The sequence below is a fragment of the Urocampus carinirostris genome, chromosome 11 (assembly GCF_059441175.1).
Source record: "Urocampus carinirostris isolate Australia breed hairy pipefish chromosome 11, RoL_Ucar_1.0, whole genome shotgun sequence".
In the NCBI taxonomy this organism is placed as follows: domain Eukaryota; kingdom Metazoa; phylum Chordata; class Actinopteri; order Syngnathiformes; family Syngnathidae; genus Urocampus; species Urocampus carinirostris.
In genome coordinates, this window is record NC_142359.1 from 11519444 (window position 1) to 11537755 (window position 18312).

Genomic DNA, 18312 nt, shown 5'->3' on the forward strand with positions numbered 1-18312 from the left:
CTTGTGTTACAAAAATACAGCGCTCTTATCGTGTCAGTTGATAAAAAATATATATTATTCAAATTATTTCTGTGTAGCGTCTTTCTTTGTAAATATCTTATGTTTTGATATGGGCACATGCGGCTTATGTATGTACAAACCATGTTTTTTCCTTTGCAAACTGTACTGGGTGCGGCTTATAATCAGGTGCACTTGATAATCCGAATTTTACGGATTTACCCTGATTTCCATCTGTTATTGTTGCCATCATTTTTCCCTCGGCTTTGTCCAGGAACGCATCATCGAGCGGTTGAAGGACCAGCGGGAGAAAGAGGAACGAGAAAAGGGAGATGAGGCGGAGTCCACCAAGAAGGAGCTGAAGGAGCTGCGGGTGAAAGTTTCGCAGATGCAGGCTGACCTTGCAGACCGCGAGGTACAAAATACACCCACATGTGCGTCAATACCAGATGCACACACATTGTCTTCCCCCAGGGGTCTGGAACCCAAAATGTTGAAAAAGCCATATTTGACCAAAAAAAGAAAAATGCTCCGAAGCCGCAAAAATGTCAAAGCCTATACAGACGCTCCGCTACTTATGAACATTCGAGTTACGAAAAACAATGGATACGAATCTTTATTTTGGGATGCTGAAAAATATCCGGACATTGCTGTAAGTTAGATTTTGTATTGTGTACACCTTTTTTCGTGTAGAGGACAATACTGTAGTGCTTCTTTCCGCCGCGTGGCGCTGTGAGAGGTCGCCCAGCATCCACCCCGAAGAAAATCCGGCTTCCTCTTCGTAGTTCGTGTGTAAACATTCTATACTGTATCTCCAGCGCGCTAAGAACTTTTACATTTTTATCTTTTAATATCTCGTGCATCCATTCAATATGGTAGAGGTGAGCCGTTTCTTTTGAAATGAAAGTGGAATAAGAAAGCTTGATGCGGTTGAGAAAATGAATGGATTGCTTTTTTTTGGCCACTTTTTACCACGGAGGAGGAAGTCAAGCTCATCTTCCAAAAGTAAGTTAAACCTAACTTTATTTATCTTTATAGAGCTTATTATTTTATGAAATGTTTATTTTTAGTACAAAACAAGCCCGCAGGGTGATTGTTTGACGCTCCCACCATAATATGTAAGTTTAAAGGGACAGTTGTATTATTTAGCGACCCCTAGTGGTAAAAAAAAGAATTCATCAAAAAGAACAATATTGATTAAAAAAAAAAAAAATACACGAACTATGATATAAACGTGCATTTAAAAAAATACTCAATACTCAAGAAATGTTCATTTATTTTACATAACTTATTAAAATGTATGCGTTTTGGTCACTTTGAGCCTCCATAGTTTGTATTCTTCTTGTACTCGTTTTTTGGTTGCATTACACAATATAGCAACATCTAGTGGTCAAATCATACACATTATCCCTTTAATTTAAGTAAAGCCCTTGCAAGTTACGGATTCATTTCTCCTTTTTCACATCAATTTATTTAAAGTTTCACCTTAATTCGTAATGTTTTTCAGATTTTATTCTGTGTAGAAAATTAAAAACATATTTGAGAACATTGGGAAGTTTTTAATCAGTTTTCCTGGGGGAAAAATGATTTTGCTCAGTTTCACCCGGACCCTAACTCCAGAGCAGTTCTAGGAATTAAATGGACAGAACTATTTCAAGGTAGTGGATTAGTTCCGGCGCTGTGTTGTTTTCTTTCTCTTTTTCTAAGGAATAAAGAGCTTTAAAAATGCTTTAATTCTTCTGGGTGCTTGAGTTGAATTTGGGGGTGCTTGAGCCCCCTCAAAAAAGGCTGGTCAAGCCCATGGGTAAGAGTTCACTGTAGCTTGAAAGATAACGCCATGGGGATTGCATCTTTCAACTACAGCGATTTAGAGCGCGGCTGTCAGGTTGCACGCTAGCATCCGGTATCCTCGGACTGTCCCAGGTTTCCGCGATGATTACAATACAACTTTCTCGAATGTAGCGGTTTCTTAGGAGTTGGAGCTCCAGGTCATCCGTTTCATAGGTAATGGATCTGCCTTTGATGAGATTTAGGCTTGGTATGGGTAGCTTGTGAGAGTTGTTACATAGCTTAGCCATAGCGGTAGGCTGACCTGCAGCACCGTCATTGCTTTCTCTTTTGTCTCCTCCTCAGTCGCTTCCGGAACCTGAAAACAATCCACAGAGGACCCACCACTTACCATTTCTTTGCACTCTTCTGACTTACCTCAGTGTCCGATTCAATCGATGAATATTTTTCAACATAACAAGACGCTAAAAGCTAGCTGTTGCCATGCTTCGCAGTTTGTTTTGGTGGCCAAATTGACTTGTGTGCCGCCCTGCTGTTTGACTGACAGCATACGCCAGCCTATCACAGTCGCGCACGCAGACGGTCACGACCACCAATCACACACACATACAACCTGTCGCCATGATAGCATTTGCTGTATGCTGTCTGCTTAGGAATGCAATGCACTATACATCGATATTAATGACAACAAAAACAATTCAGTTCAATTCAAAATCCGTGAAGCAGTGAACCAGCAATAACCAAAGCGCAGAGTAGTGCAGAGTAGCGGGGAGTCTCTGTATATGAGGCGATAACCTGTATCCCCTGCTTTTACCACCCGATACCAATGAGAGAGCAAAACAAAAACTATATTTTCCTCCCCCATCTTTTGCAATTCGTAAACATTTTCCGAAAAGTGCCAGCGAGACACCAGGCAGCGTTCAAGAGCCGAGTGCGGCTGACCCCCGTCCTCCCCAGTCAAGGAGAAACTGACTGATCTATCTCTGTGAAACAGATCCGCTATCCCGCCAAGGTCCTTGTGCCGGAGGGCCGCAATGATAAAACAGTTACGTCTCCTTGACAACATAATATAAGACCCCAAGCCTCTGGAAAGCACACCTTCATGTGACCTTTATGTAGAGCGCACATTTGTAGGAAAACGGGAGAAGTGGGGAGTGACAAGGCAATTTCCTGCTTTCTTAATTGAGTTAGTGCTCGTCGCTGATGCTGGCATCCACCACACTGGTTTAATACAAAGAAACGGTTAATGAGAGGACCTCTGCCAAGGTTTGAATATTTGTCACTCGTAAAATCGATTCCCTGTAAATCCCGATTGGTTTTGCGTACCCGCAACCCCCACGCCTTAATGCCCTTAAAACTGTTGTATTTTCCCTTACAAAATACAAAAAAAATCTTACACCATATATATTTTTTTCAAACGTGTTTATTTATGTAGTTTAACATTTTATATTGTACATGTGTCGTTATATCATTCTATACGTATTCTTAATAATAAAAAAAGAACAATTTAAATCAGCGTAACTTAAATATCCATCAATAACACTTTAAATTTAAATTTGAAAATAAAGATATTTTTGGAGGAAACAATTACAGCAAATTCCGGACTGTAGAGCGCACCTGATTATAAGCAGCACCCACCACATTTCGGGAAGAAAACCGATTTTGTACATATACAAGGCGCACATGTATATTAGCCGCATGCGCCCACATTGAAAAAACGCAATACAAACACGAAATTAACCCATACCTGATACAGTCCAAAAAACACAGCCGGCAAAATGAATGGAAATGATACGCCGGTATGCCGTATGCCTCACAATACTTAAGATTTAATGTAGACCTGCAAAGTCCGGGTGCCCGTTGAAAGTAATCCAAGGAAAAAAGTGTATATTTACAAAGATAAGGGTGTCGGCCGTGTCCACAAACACGTCTCACCTTTACTCCACTTCCCGTCAGCCCGCGTTTGCCCCGCCCCTTGTTTCTCATTTGCTCGTACAAAACATATCAGAATAAATCTTCTAAAATAAATACATTACAAAATTATGCAGTTGCAAATACATATTATACATGGTTACACATATTTACAAAGAAAGACGGTACACCGAGAGAGTTTTCAAAGCTTTAATAATAATATTATAACTTTCATCCCAAACAGTGCCTGTGAAGGGTAGCAAAACGCTACTAGAAACACGCTCGCAACACAGTACACAGCTCTGTTAAAAAAAACATACCGTACTTGTAGTAAGGACGGTAAACCATCCTCATTTTCCTCCTTACAACTGACGTCATCAAAGTCGTCTTCCTCCAGTATGGGAAAGAGACTTTGTCATATAGACGTCGTCCCATGCCCCCTCATTCAAAAACACGCTAGCATCACGCTCGCAATGTAATGTTTACGTTCGGTAGCTCTTTTTCCTTCTAAATCGGACTGCTCAATTGCGTTTAGCTTGAAAGTTGCGTCATGTGCCTTTCTTTTTGCAATTTGCATGACGAGGATATGTCTACGCTAAATTAATTTGTGCACAAGTTAAGAATTTGCAGTCTAAATCTTACCTTTTGTACTCGAGCGCTGCTGGCGGCCTTTGGAAAAATTACATAAATTGGCCGCATCACTGAATAAGCCACACGGTTGAAAGTTTGGGAAAAAAGTAGCGGCTTATAGTCAGGAATTTACGGTGGTTGGCATTTCTATTTTGTAAACCAAACTACAATATCAACCATTGATGTGTAGTGCTTAATTTCGACTCCCCTGCAAAATCCTCCCCCCTCGCGTGAAGACGCACATTCTGCTGCGCTTCTGACAATAGCTTAATTGTTTTAATAAGCTTATGATATAGAATACGATCGCTATTGTGGGAAGCGCAGCAGAATGCGCGTTCACGCAAGGGGGGGGAGGATTTTGCATGGGTGTCGAAATTAGGCACTACAGCGGCAGACGCATGCGCACAGTAGCATCAAACCGGTTGCTTCGTTTGCAATGAAAAAAAATGATACCGAGATAGAGACCACCGCGGCGAACTCGTTTGACTTGATTGATTTGCCGTTTTGTGATAGTCGATGTATACAAATTTGCGTTCCGTACAGATTTCCTTGTACGTCGTACACGTTTTAAAATGCGTAATAAACGTACTTTGTATGACAAAAACGTACAGGTTGACAGGTATGGTTTTGCAGTAATATACCGTATTTTCTGCGCGATAGGGTGCACCGGATTATTAGGGGCAACCCCAAATATGTATCCTGTGATATATTTTTCCTACATAAAGGCACATGGATACAAAATACACCCTCTTGCGCGCCAGTACCTGAATGGAACACCATTTCTGTTCAAAAAGGAGTCAAAATGGCAAAAATCGGCTGGCCCTGGCTCTTACCATTCGAGAGAAACATCTGGCATTGAATGAGTTAAAACGAAAATTTTCTACATTCAACTTTAAGGTCTTAATTAAGCCAAGAATTTGCACACAAACAAATCTGCTTCTCGACTTGCTGTGGCCTTGGAGCCACCTGTCAAAAGACACGCTGCATAGTTATAATCCAAACCTTTTAAAAGAGTAACTCCACCCAAACACCGTGCCAAAATGCACATGTTGTTTAAAAAGCGAGGATGGTTAATTTCACCTTCTCTGACTTGTACTACAGTATGCGGTCACTTTTAGCGTGTTGCGGGCTCATAAAACCCGTTAATGTCTAGTTGTAAAATTTCCAGATATAAACAAGAGAAAATAAGCATTTTGAAATGCCCGTGTGGGGTTTTTGCATGACAACAGCAACCGATACACACATACCGAAATACTTGGATCATGAGAGTCGAGCAGCAAGTATTCTCCGACCAAACTCGATCTTCTGCAGAGTCAACTGAGTGTAAAATTATACATCTTGGTGACTTCCCTCCTACTATCGCTGCTGTAAAGACAGAAAAGAGAAAAAGGAGATGGACTTCACGCATGGAAAGATCCAGTGGCAAGAAAGGAAAAAAAAGAGGGAAAGAAAGTCAGGTCATGGGAAAAGGTTTTGAAGGGAATGGTGATGATGAGTCACACTCTTGACTTGAGAGGAATACCTCAAAGGATAAAAATAGCGGCTTATTTTGATTGGGGTTTTCATTTTCCCCACAGTTATGACGGAGATGCAAGGAGTAGGTTATTGCCGAAAGGAAGCGCTTTTGACAAAGTGCTCAAAACAGAGTTTGAAAGGTCGATATGCACTCTGGATGGGAGAGCTAACACCCTTCCCCTATCTAAAAAATGAGCTGTAATGATTTCAGCTACCCAAGTGATGAACTGGTGTCATTTATTTTCCACTTCTCTTCTTTCCACTTTTCCAGGCTTCACTTTTGGACCTGAAAGAGAAAGCCTCATCTCTTGCCTCTTCAGCTCTGAAAAAGGACAACCGTCTGAAGAGCATGGAGATCACCTTGGAGCAAAAGAAGGAGGAGTGCATCAAACTGGAGAACCAACTCAAGAAGGTCCGTCCTCAATCTCAAATTCTGTGCCCTTGCATATATAGATTGTGGCGGGTTCTAATTGGTCCGGCCTCTTATGAATTTGGTCCCGCCAGAGTCTCATAAACTTGTAGTATTAAAAGATAAATAATATGTTAAGTCAAGTAAAGTCAAGTCATGTTTTTTGGTAAAGCCCTAAATCACAAGAAATCTCAAAGGGCTTTACAGACCACTATTACACCACATCATCAATACCAGACGATTTAGTCGTCCTGTGTAGAAAACCATTAGTTCAATTTGTTTAAAATCAGAGTAATCCTGTACATAGTCATCTAGTACAAATAAAATAAAAATGGGTAACTGGGTTTAAACTACAGACGCTCCTCTATTAGTTACTAACATTCGAGTTACGAACAACGGTACATATGAAAAATGTTTTTCAGAATGTCAAAAAATACTCGGACATTGCTGTAAGTTAGATTTTGCATTGTGTGCACCTTTTTACGAGTAGAGGACAGTAATGTAGTGCTTCTTTCTGCCAGCATGTGGCGGTGTGAGAGCTCACCTTGCATCCACCCTGAAGTAGAAATCCGCTTCCTCATCCTAGTTTGTGTGTAAACATACTACTGTATACTGTATCTCTAGCGCGCTAAGAACTTGGAAATTTTTATTGTTTGATATCTCGTGCATCCATTCAATATGGTTGGTGTAAAGTGTAAAGAAGAGGCGAGCCATTTCTTTTGAAATAAAAGTGGAATAAGAAAGCTTGATTCGGTTGAGAAAATTAATGGGTCGCTTTTTTTCGGCCACTTTCTACCATAGAGGAGGAAGTAGTCTAACTTCCACAAGTTAAACTTCACTTTATTTATCTGTATGGTGCATATTATTTTGTTAAATGTTTTTAATACAAAACAATACAGGTTACTTATGCAAGCCTTAAACATACTTATATAAACTTTAAACATACAAAATATAGCACTGAAGAAACTTACGAACGATCATCTGAGATTTGTTCATAAGTAGGGCAGTGTCTGTGTATTGTGAGCCTTCTAAAGATTGCTATACACTGCAGCGGACAGGGAAAAAACATACAGAGAATAATCGGCACAGCCCAGAAGCTCATCTGCTGCTCTTTGCCCAATCTAGAAGACATTACTAGCTTGCGATACCACAGGAAAGCCATCAACATTATAAAGGACTCTTGACCTGGTGCCCTCTGGTAGGCACTACATGTCCCTAAAACATTTAGAATAAAACTACATACTAAGAATTACTGATTCTCGCACTTATGTAAAAATATTGAAAACACCATGTTGCGTATTTGTGCTACGAATCTTTGTCATAAGGAATCTTGGTCAGTCAGCACCTCCCCCTGTGATGACATTCAGTTGATATTTGTTTTTCCCACCCCGCCTACACAGTGATTAGACAGCTGGGTAAAATGTTACATTGACGAGTGTTTCAACTCTCTGCAACCAGTAAAAAAGGTAAAACTGAGCGTAAAAATACAGCGCTGACATTGCAATAAGGGCTCCCTAACTGAAGCTTATAAATTAGTTTGGATCCCTTAACCACCAGTGTTGTTCCTATGGTGTGTCTTGGGTATGTACAGCCTGGTGGCGACCATCCCTCTCCAAGCCAGCAAATGTTTCCAGCAGGTCTCGAACAGGGGATCTTTCAGGTGTGAGGCGATGTGCTAACCACTGCACTACAGACACACCAGCTCATAAATCACGTGTGAGAATAACCTCCTGTAAACCATCGAAGAAGAACTGGTACCTGTCATAGCAGCAATTACAAAGTCCTATTCAAATCAAATTAAATGTATCTTTAAAGCACTTTTCAGGCAAAAAATTGCCATGGGACCTCGGGGACCGCGAGGGATGATCTCATCTCATCTCATTAGCTGTACCGCTTATCCTCAGTAGGGTCGCGGGGGTGCTGGAGCCCATCCCAGCTATCTTCGGTCAGTGGGCAGGGGACACCCTGAACTGGTTGCCAGCCAATCTCAGGGCACACAGGGACAGACAACTCGCTCGCTCATTCACACCTAGGGACAATTTAGACCGGCCAATCCACCTGAAATGCATGTCTTTGGAATGTGGGAGGAAACCGGAGTCCCCGGAGGAAACCCACGCAAGCACGGGGAGAACATACAAACTCCGCACAGGAAGTCCGGTAGCTGGATTTGAACCCACACAGGAGGTTCCCAAGACCTTAGAACTGTGCCGCACGCAAGGGATGATAATAAAAGCAAATCAGACATATAAGATGGCCCAAGACCGTTAAGACACTTAAAAATTAGTACAAGCATCTCAAAATGTATGATGAAAAGCACAGGGAGCTAATGCAACAATTTAAAAAAATGTGTAATATTATCCCTCCCCCTAATCCCCGTTAGCACCCGTGCTACTGAGTTCTGTAATAGCTGCAAGCTGGCAATACTCTTTTTGGGAAGACTAGAGAGCAGGGGATTACAATAATCTAAACGAGAATATATAAAAGCATGCATCTGTACCTCCTTGTTTCCCTGAGAGAGAAATGGGCAGATTCTGGCTATATTTTTGAGATGATAAAAAAAAATTGTTATGTTTTAGTTATGTGGAATACAATTGAGTTCAGAGTCAAAAATAACACCCAGGTTATTAATGTAATCTAAAGGTCTAAAATCTTGTAGTCTTGGTAAAAGTTTCTTTCTTCGAATTTCAGGACCAACAAGTAAAACCTCTGTTTTGTTTGTTTTCTGCCATCCATGACATCATATCTGAAATGCAATCCAAAGAGGTATCTGTAGCAGAGGCAATGTAGAGCTGGTTGTAATCAGAGTAACTATGGAAGTTGACTCTGTGTCTCCTGATAACATCTCCAAGGGCAAGCATATACAGATTAAAACATACTGGGCCTAAAATTGAACCTTGGGGAACCCCACATCAGGGGTTCTGGAGGAACATGCATCCATACCTACCAAGAAATGTCGGTCTATGAGATGGTAACAAAACTGGTGTAAAACAAAAGCTGTAGTACTGATATTTAATACTGTAATTGACCAAATCACAGAGTTTTATCGAGGATTTGGTTTGTCTACTCGCTGATACAATACCTCAAAATAGTTCAGCATCGGAACAACGCTTATTATTTTTAGTCCTATTAACCGACTAGCAGTTTTTTTTTCACTCCTGTTTACAATGCTTTAATTATGATGTATTAGTTTACAAGAGCACGCATTCATTATAGATCTAACTTCTTGATTTTGCTTTCAATATATCAGATCGATGCGTTTGATTTTGAAATACATGCGTTTAGTGTGTTTGTGAGGTTAGATTGACAGCCCGCGTCGATCGTGTCTATTGTGTTTTTCTCCCATCTTCTATTTGTCGTGCACAGCCATTAGACTGTCGGACTCCCTAACATTTACTCTCCATATAAAGACCAGTAAAAGCATGTGGACTCTTCCAAAACTAATAGGGTTGATAATTTGTGGGCACACATACACACGCGTGCATATGCATACACAAATGTGTCCCAAGAGCAACATTTGCTTCTGGGAAAGACTCACAGCTGTTATAACTTCTGCTTTTGACTTGCGGTTGTTTTTCTTTGTTTTTGTGTGCCTGAGGGTGTATGTGTGTCTGTGTGTGTGTGTGTGTGTGTCTTCTTTTTGCAAAGCACAGATTGCATGGAGACAATGCAACTATTGTGTTTTATGGCAAACGTATATCAATTGAGGAATATATATAAAAAAAGGAGTGTGTATGAGTTTAATGAACATGAAATGGACGCCAGGAGAACTTTTGTTCAAATGAGCAGCAAGCATTTAGCTACCCCTCGAAATCTGTGACCCCTTTCGGGATAATGCTCGATCATGTCAACTTTAATGTGCCTTGTTGTTTACTGTGAGTGCATGACAAGAAGGGAAAGCAATGGCTTACTTCTCAGAGTCCTTCTTAAGAGTGCCTCATTATTAACCATTAACAAACAGTGGCTTAGGTGTTCTTCATGATGCTCTCTGTGCTTTAAACAGACCTCTGAGACGATCACAGTGCAGGTGCATTTATACAGAGACTTGATTACACACAGGTGGATTGCATTTATCATCGTTAGTCATTTAGATCAACATTGAATCATTCTGAACTTCTGGACAGTTTGCTGCACTGAAAGTAAAGGGGCTGAATAATTTTGCACACCCACTTTTTCGGTTTTTATTTGTTAAAATAGTTTAAAATATCCAATAATCACTTCATGGTTTTGTCCCACTTATTGTTGATTCTTCACAAGAAATTACAGTTTTATATCTTTATGTTTGAAGTCTGAAATTTGGCAAAAGGTCACAAAGTTTAAGGGGGCCAAATAGTATCGAAAGCCACTGTGTAAAGAAGGGATGGGCCCATGAACCACATGCATTTAAGGCTTTTTCATCCGACGCGCCAGACAAAAATGGTCAAAATATCATAACAATACATATAACAGTAAATAAAGTACCACTACCAAAAAATGGATGCCAACTTTTTCTACCACTTTAATACTACAGAACTGAATATCAAATATAGTGCTTAAAGGAGGAAACTAATATGATAATTTGCTCTCCTACTAAAAAGAAAAAATACTATAGAAATACGACAAAAATCCTACTACAATAATACTGTAATATAAAAGAATACTACAAAAATATTACACCAGAAACACTTCAAAAATACAACTACAGTTATGTTACAAAAATTAGTAAAGGAAGCCTACAGAATGACCAATATGGAAATACTACTGAAATACTACTATGGAAATGGTTGGTGGGTTGGAAACCCTAACCACTAGGTTCATAGGGACACTCTTTTCTGTGGTGTGTCTTGGGCAAGTACACCCTCGTGGCACATAAACTACCACTACAGTAATACGATAATACAAACGTACTATTACAGAAATACAAAAAAGCCACCACAGAAACATGATGGAAACACAAAAAAATCCAACTGAATAAATACTAAAAAGTACTTCAGATACACTACAAAAACTCCACTATAGAAATACTACAACAAATGAATATGGAAATATAAATTACTACTGCACAAATATTCCAATTGTAGCACAAACGTATAACGACACTAATACTGCAGAAATACTACAAATGAAACTAGGAAAAAAACACTACAAAACTAAATATCATATTGAGTGCAGGGACCTAATGTATTATTTTGCTCAAATTGTGAGAGTTTAAAACTAATTTGACAAAATTAATCTATTTAAAAGCAAATCTAAAGCAATATAACAGTTAGATGTAATATTTGAACCCATTGACTCCAAATAGCGATAAACATTCCCCCTTTTGGCAATAATCAATGTTGTCATGTTGTTCCTGTCCAATACGAAAAACCAATACTAAATAGTCTGTGTATATATATATATATATATATATATATATATATATATATATATATATATATATATATACAGAGATCCCTCGGTTTTTGTGGTTAATGGGGACCAGGACCATTAGCGAAAAATGAGAACCCGCGAAGTAGCGTTCTAACTTCATAAAACGCCCCTTTTACCTCAATATGAGGTCATTAATCGACTACGAGTATACAACTGTAAAAAAAAACACAATTATAGATCTACAAATAATGACACACCTCACATAATAGAAGTTGAATGAATAGTTTTAAAGATCAAACGAAACTGGACTGCTTCTCCTTTCAGCGTGAGAAAGCAATTTAGAGAGCGGCCGGCTAGCTGCGCGCTAGCATCGGGTCTTCTCAAATTGAGCTAGGTGGTGATTAAATTAATTAAATAGATGATTAAATAGAGACCGTCCCGAAAGTAGTGGTTTATCATAATTTGTGGCTCCAAGTCATTCATTTAATGTACCGAGGTGTTAGCAAGATACAAGGTCCACAGCTGTGGCTTGAAGTCTGAGTTGTTAGCCTAGCTGTTAGCAGTAGGCTGGACCAGCAGCACTGCTCTTGCCTTTTCCCAGACGCCGCCTGAGTCGCTTCTGGTATCCGATAATAATCCACGAAGCACCCGTCGGTGATTAGCACTCCTTTGCGTTTGTTTGACTTTCTTAAGAGTCCGATTGAAAATTGAAAAAAATTAGGGCGGTATTGGCTCAGGAGGTACAGCGCTCGTCTTGGGATCAAGAGCTCGGAGGTTCGATTCCCGGCTCCTCCCTGTTATATGTCGAAGTGTCCTTGGGCAAGACACTGAATCCCTAATGCCCCCAATAAGCAGGGAGGCGCCTTGCATGGCTGACTCCCTATTGGTGTGTGTGAGTGTGTGTGAATGGGTAAGTGTGAAGCACATTGTAAAGTGCTTTGGGAGGTCTTCATTGACTTGAAAAGGGCTACATAAATGAAGACCATTTACAATTTAAAAAAATATTTTCAATGTAACGAGCCGCTAAAAGCTAGCTAGAGGCGGCACCCACCCGCTGTTAGACTGACACCATACACCAGCCTCACAGTCTCACCCACCCAACACAGAGCGCCCTCCTCAATCTGTCTCCGCTGAACACAATGCACGATATAATGATATCAATGACAACAAAGACAAAATCAATTCATTTGAAAATCCTCGAAGGAGAGAACTAGCTATAACCGAACTGCTAAGTAGCGAGGGGTCTCTGTGTATACAGCGTTCTACTTGAGTTTGTTAGGAATTAAATTATTAAAATGTACCGTTTACCAAATTGTTCGAATTAGTCCTTTAACCAAACACAACCTGCATTCTCCTAACAATGCACACTCGTTTCTTGATGGGGAAAAGATGGACAAGAATAGCCGACATTTTCACACGGGGCAGATTTATTTTTTAAATAATTTAGCTACGTGAACTCCATCGAATTAGCCGAATTAGTGTCGTTCGAGTCTCTGTCAAGCCTCCTCTCTCGATCTTCTTTTTTCTCTCGACCCACGTCCCTCTGCAAACTGGTGTGCCGGCTCCTCCCATGGGCGTGCCAGGAAAACCCCCACGTGGGGTCCAAACACCTCGCCTCGATGGTTGAAATGGTCAAAACATCCCCGAGCGTTTCTACGTCACCAGGGCCGTCTGCGTCGGAAGCGCTGATTATTTTATCAGCCCTTTATCCCAGTTCCCCGCTGTTCCTGTAAACATCATTCTCCACTAGGTTGCATTGACCTCGCCCCACAGCTCAGCCAGTGAATATCTTTTGCATTTAAATGTAATTTGTATTTGATTGTATAGAATCCTTTATAGTAAAATGTATAAAATCCTTCAAGTTCTCCCCAATTTCTTTCAGAATCAAGATTTTTTTCGGCAGCTTAAATGATTTAATTGTCCACATAGTTTTGGAGAATCTTCTTTGCCTGATAATTTGTGAGGACAATGGGTTCATGTGCTTGCTATTGTGTTTTCTGCCTCATTGAACCTGTAAGCAAGTCGTCCTCAAAACAAATATTGTTCTTGGCTCATTCCCGTCCGTCCAAACTCAATGAACTCCTCGTTTCCATAGTCGCCGCTTACCTCCGTGTTTTGTCTTTTGTCCTCCATTTTCGGCGGTAGGCCCAGAACGCGGCCAGCTCCGATCTATCCCGACTCATTTCCGACTTGGAGCAGGAAGTGTGCCGTCACAAGGAGGATGCGGGCAAAGCTCAGGCCGAGGTGGAACGCCTCCTGGAGATCCTCAGGGAGATGGAGAACGAGAAGAACGACAAGGAGAAAAAGATCCATGAGCTGGAGAGGTGAGCGAGGGAAATGAAAGGAAAAGCGGGGTGTACAGAAAGGCAGCTCATTAGATTGAATGCCCGTTTTTTTGTGGTTTCAGTTGTCATTTAATATACCGTAATTCCTGAACTATAATGCCCACTGGATTACGAGGGGCACCCACAAAAAACTTTGGTGACATATTTGTCATAGGTAGGAAGCACTAGACTATAAGGCGCAGAGAGGGAGAGAAGTGGAGAGGGGGAGAGAGAAATACATTGTTAGAAAGAAAAAGAGACAGAAATAGTGAGAAAAAAAGAGAGAGGAATGGCGAGAAAGGAAAAGAGAGAGAGATCCAGAGAGAGAGAGAAATGGTGAATAAGAGAGAGAAATGGTGAGAAAAAGGGGGCGAGAGAGAGTGAGATGGTGGGAGAGAGAGGGATTGAAAAGGAAAGAGAGAGAGAGAAAAATAATGACAAATAAAGAGCGTGAAAAAAAAGAGAAATAAAGCGAGTGAGAGAGCAAGAAAAGAGACAAAGGGAGAAAGATAAAAAAGAGGGAGAAAAATGAGATGAGGAGGAAGAAAAAGGGAAAGAAAGAGACAGTAAAAGAGGGTGTGGGACAAGAAAAGAGGGAAAGAGAGAGAGAGAAAACAAGAGAAACAAAATAGATAAATAGTGACAGAGGGGGAAATAAAGAGAGAGAAAGAAAGAAATCCAAAGAGAAAGAGAGAGCTGAGAAAGAGAGAGCTCAGAGAGAGAGAGAGAGCTCAGAGAGAGAGAGAGAGAGAGCTCAGAGAGAGAGAGAGAGAGAGCTCAGAGAGAGAGAGCTCAGAGAGAGAGAGAGAGAGAGAGAGAGAGAGAGTACTACAGCGTATTTGTGAGAGGCACCTGGCTCTGGCATCATCAAGTGACCATATTTCAACCTGCAGCTCATTTTTCTCTTGCGCTTCTCTGAGCGTTGTCTCACTAAGGGATTGAATCCGGCCCGCGGGCCACCTTTCTGACACCGCCGCTCCAATTCAAAGATCCTGTAGAACTTGAAAAAGTGTTTATTCAAAGGCCAGACGTGGTTTTCATCATCCGGTCCCGCTGCAACCTCTCCTCTCTTTTCCTTGTCTCTTTTTGAGGGCAGTAAAACTAATGACTGCTAATGATACCGGGGACATTTCCTTTCATAGTGTCCGCATTTGGCCGACTGGAAAAAAAAATTAAAAACCGACGTGGTTATTTATAATTCAGCAGCCGCCTACGTCCAATTAATAATAATAATAATAATTTCCTTGTATTGTCATTCTGTGTAACAATGTACACAGAACGAAATGTCGATTGCATCTGACCCGATGCAGCCGCAGCCAAGAGAGGGCGCCGCCGACCACTTTTTAAGTCTTAGGAATGACTCGGCCGGGGCGCGAACCCGAACCTCCCAGTCTCAAAGCGGGCGCCTTACCATCTAGGCTACTGAGCTGGTTAGCATGTGGCTGTATATTTTTAATGATTTAGGGCGCCTTGCAAAAGTATTGCCCCCCCCCCCAAAAAAAACTGTGACATTTTGCCATATTTCAGGCTTCAAAATAATAAATAAGAAATATATATTTATATTTTATAGGAGACACAATTGAGAAAAGAAACCAAATGTATTCCAAATTTTATGTATATATTTTAACAAAGTAGACGTTGCAAAACTCTTGGCCCCCTTTGAGTTAGTACTTTATACTAGCTCCTTTCATTGCGATCACAGCTACTAGTCTTTTTGAGTATGTCTCTATATGACTTTCACAAATTGAAACAGAAATATTGGCCCATTCTTCCTTACAAAACAGCCCAAAAACCTGCTTGAATTTTGGATAAAGTGCTTGAAGTTGTTGCCATGTTTCTAAACAAGTCTCTTTAAAACTGACGCCGACACTGCTCTCTGGTGGCTTCACTCTGCCACTGCATTTCTTCTTCCCTCGTGACTAATGGCAGCTGACATAAGGTAGTTGTCAGGTGAAGCGTCATTAGCCCCCCCTATGGGTAGTGAACGGATGCTGGCGACATCTAAATAGGGTATTATGAAATATGTATTAGTGCAAGGATTTCATATCAATTATGGGCCATGCAATAAAATACGTAGCGTTTCCCAGTGATTAATTGGAATGGGAATAAGTTCCTGCACCTGAAAATGGGGGAAGGGTCAGGAGGTAAAGCACTCGTCTTGGGATCAAGAGGTCGCGGGTTCGATTCCCGGGTCCTCTGTGTTATGTTATGCGTCCTTGGGCAAGACACTGAATCCCTAATGCCCCTGATAAGCAGGTAGTTGCCTTGCATGGCTGATGCTGATATCAGTGTGGGAGTGTGTGTGAATGGGTAAGTGTGAAGCACATTGTAAAGCGCTTTGGGAGGTCTTCAGTGACTTGAAAAGCGCTATATATGTTCATGTTTACCCAACACCTATGTAGGGAGAGATTTGTCTCAAAAACAATTATTATCGCTGTTTTTTCAAGATCTAAAAATCATATGTCTTGATAAATGCACACGCAAGAGAGAAAGAAAGAAGGAGAGAAATATAAAGAGGGAAGGAGAGATGGAAAGAGAGAAGGAGAAAAACAGAAAGAGAGAAGGAGAGAAAGGAGAAGGAGAGAAAAGATAGGGGGAGAAGAAGAGAAAAGGGAAGGATAGAAAGAGAGAAAAGAGAAGGGGAGAAGGAAAGAAAAGAGAAGGGGAGAAGGAGAGAAAAGAGAAGGCAATAAGCGCTTTGGGAATTCTTCAAAAGCGCTATATAAATGCAGATCATTTCAAAAAGGAGAGAAAAGAGAAGGGGAGAGTGAGAGAAAAGAGAAGGAGAAAGTGAGAGAAAAGAGAAGGAGAAAGTGAGATAAAAGAGAAGGAGAGAGTGAGAGAAAAGAGAAGGGGAGAATGAAAGAAAGGGAGGAAGAGAGAAGGGGAGAATGAGAGAAAGGGAGGAAGAGAGAAGGGGAAAGTAAGAGAGAGAGGAAAGGAAAACGGAAGAGAGAGAAAAATAAGGTAAAAAGACACAGAGAGAAAGAGACAAAGATGACAAAGAAAGAGAGACAGAGAGAGTGAATGAGAGAGAGGTAGAGAGTGAGAGACAAAGGAAGGGAGAGAGTGCGACAGAGAACGTGAGAGAGTGAGAGAGGGAGAGAAATAAAGAACTACAAGTACAGCGTTTGTGAAAGAGACCTGGCCTTGGCAACATCAAGTGGACATATTGCAACCTGCAGCTTGTTTTTCTCTTGCGCCTCTTCAAGCGTTGTCTCACGGGCCGGATCCGGCCCGCGGGCTGCCTGTTTCACACCTCTGCTCTAAACAGTTCAAGAACCGCATTCAATTGACTTTGGATTGAGATTATCGGTGAATTTTACAGAAACGTTCAGCGGTTAAATTATAATGCTATTAAAATAAATTTGACCTTGTGCATCTAAATACTGCCTGTAGTGCCCTCTGCTGGACCAAAGTGCAACTACAACTTTGTTGCCGGATCAGGATTAAATTCCATGCACTTTCTTATCTCTCACTCTATCAAACAAGGACTCAAGGAGGAAATTTACCAACACTGTTAATAATCGATTTTAATCGATTTTATCGATTCACGGTTGCAAATAGTGTACTGTGCCTCTCCGACTCGTACTTCCGTTCATCTCCGTACTTTGCGCGATCAAACCGGCTAACCTAGCGACCGCTTCCTGTCTCACCTTTCCCCTTTCTGGCTTTCTCTCATCTGCAACGCCGCCGTGCCAAGTCTTGCCTCCAGGTTAGTATACGGCATGCTTTCTTCCCCCCGTTTCCGCCGACATCCTCCTTGTATCCGCTCTTGTCATAAACCCCGCTTTTTAATCATTCCCGTCGTGTCTCTCCGCCGTCGCGAAGCCTTTGACTTTGACGGCTTCTCACTTTTGTCTGTCGAATCTCGCCGTCTCCCCCGAGGTGGAAACTGTCTATGCCGTCAAGCCTCTGCTAAAGTAAAATAATAACAGCGCATGAGCTTCGATTTCAAAGCACAAATATAACTAATTAATACCAGTTTCATAAAATGTCACCGCTTTTTACTGATCGGTAGGGGCTCGACGATAATATTGATATTCTGACCTAGCGCTTCCATACTTTAGTGATTTTCATGTACAGTGGAACCTCGGTTCTCGACCATAATCCGTTCCAGAACCATGTTTGAAAACCGATTTGTTCGATCACCGAAATAATTTTTCCCATTAAAAATAATGTAAATCGTTTTAATCCGTTCCAACATCCTGAATGTTTACCTTGAATGTTCAACGTAAAGATAAAGCTAACCCAGGCTAATCGTACGTTCGCGTTATCGTAATCTTCCGTACGAAAGATTACGCTAACATGAACGTGTAAAAATAAAAAAATCAGGTCGTTTACAAGTCATTTAGCCCCCGGGTCTCCACAACAAGTGGTGAGCGGTTCATT

The 18312-nt window shown here is 41.1% G+C and overlaps 1 protein-coding gene across 8 annotated transcripts in view; it reads left to right on the forward strand.

The window, feature by feature from the left end:
- Positions 1–18312, forward strand: part of LOC148356406 (ELKS/Rab6-interacting/CAST family member 1-like) — a 179019-nt gene that overhangs the window by 68789 nt on the left and 91918 nt on the right. For 5 of the 8 annotated variants that reach the window (XM_088347183.1, XM_088347186.1, XM_088347184.1 and 2 more), the window contains 4 exons: positions 272–412; positions 6113–6253; positions 13742–13920; positions 17624–17635. In XM_088347183.1, coding sequence (XP_088203309.1) covers positions 272–412; positions 6113–6253; positions 13742–13920; positions 17624–17635 — 473 coding nt within the window. The remainder of the gene's footprint in view (positions 1–271; positions 413–6112; positions 6254–13741; positions 13921–17623; positions 17636–18312) is intronic. The other 3 variants (XM_088347185.1, XM_088347187.1, XM_088347191.1) reach the window with 1 other exon arrangement.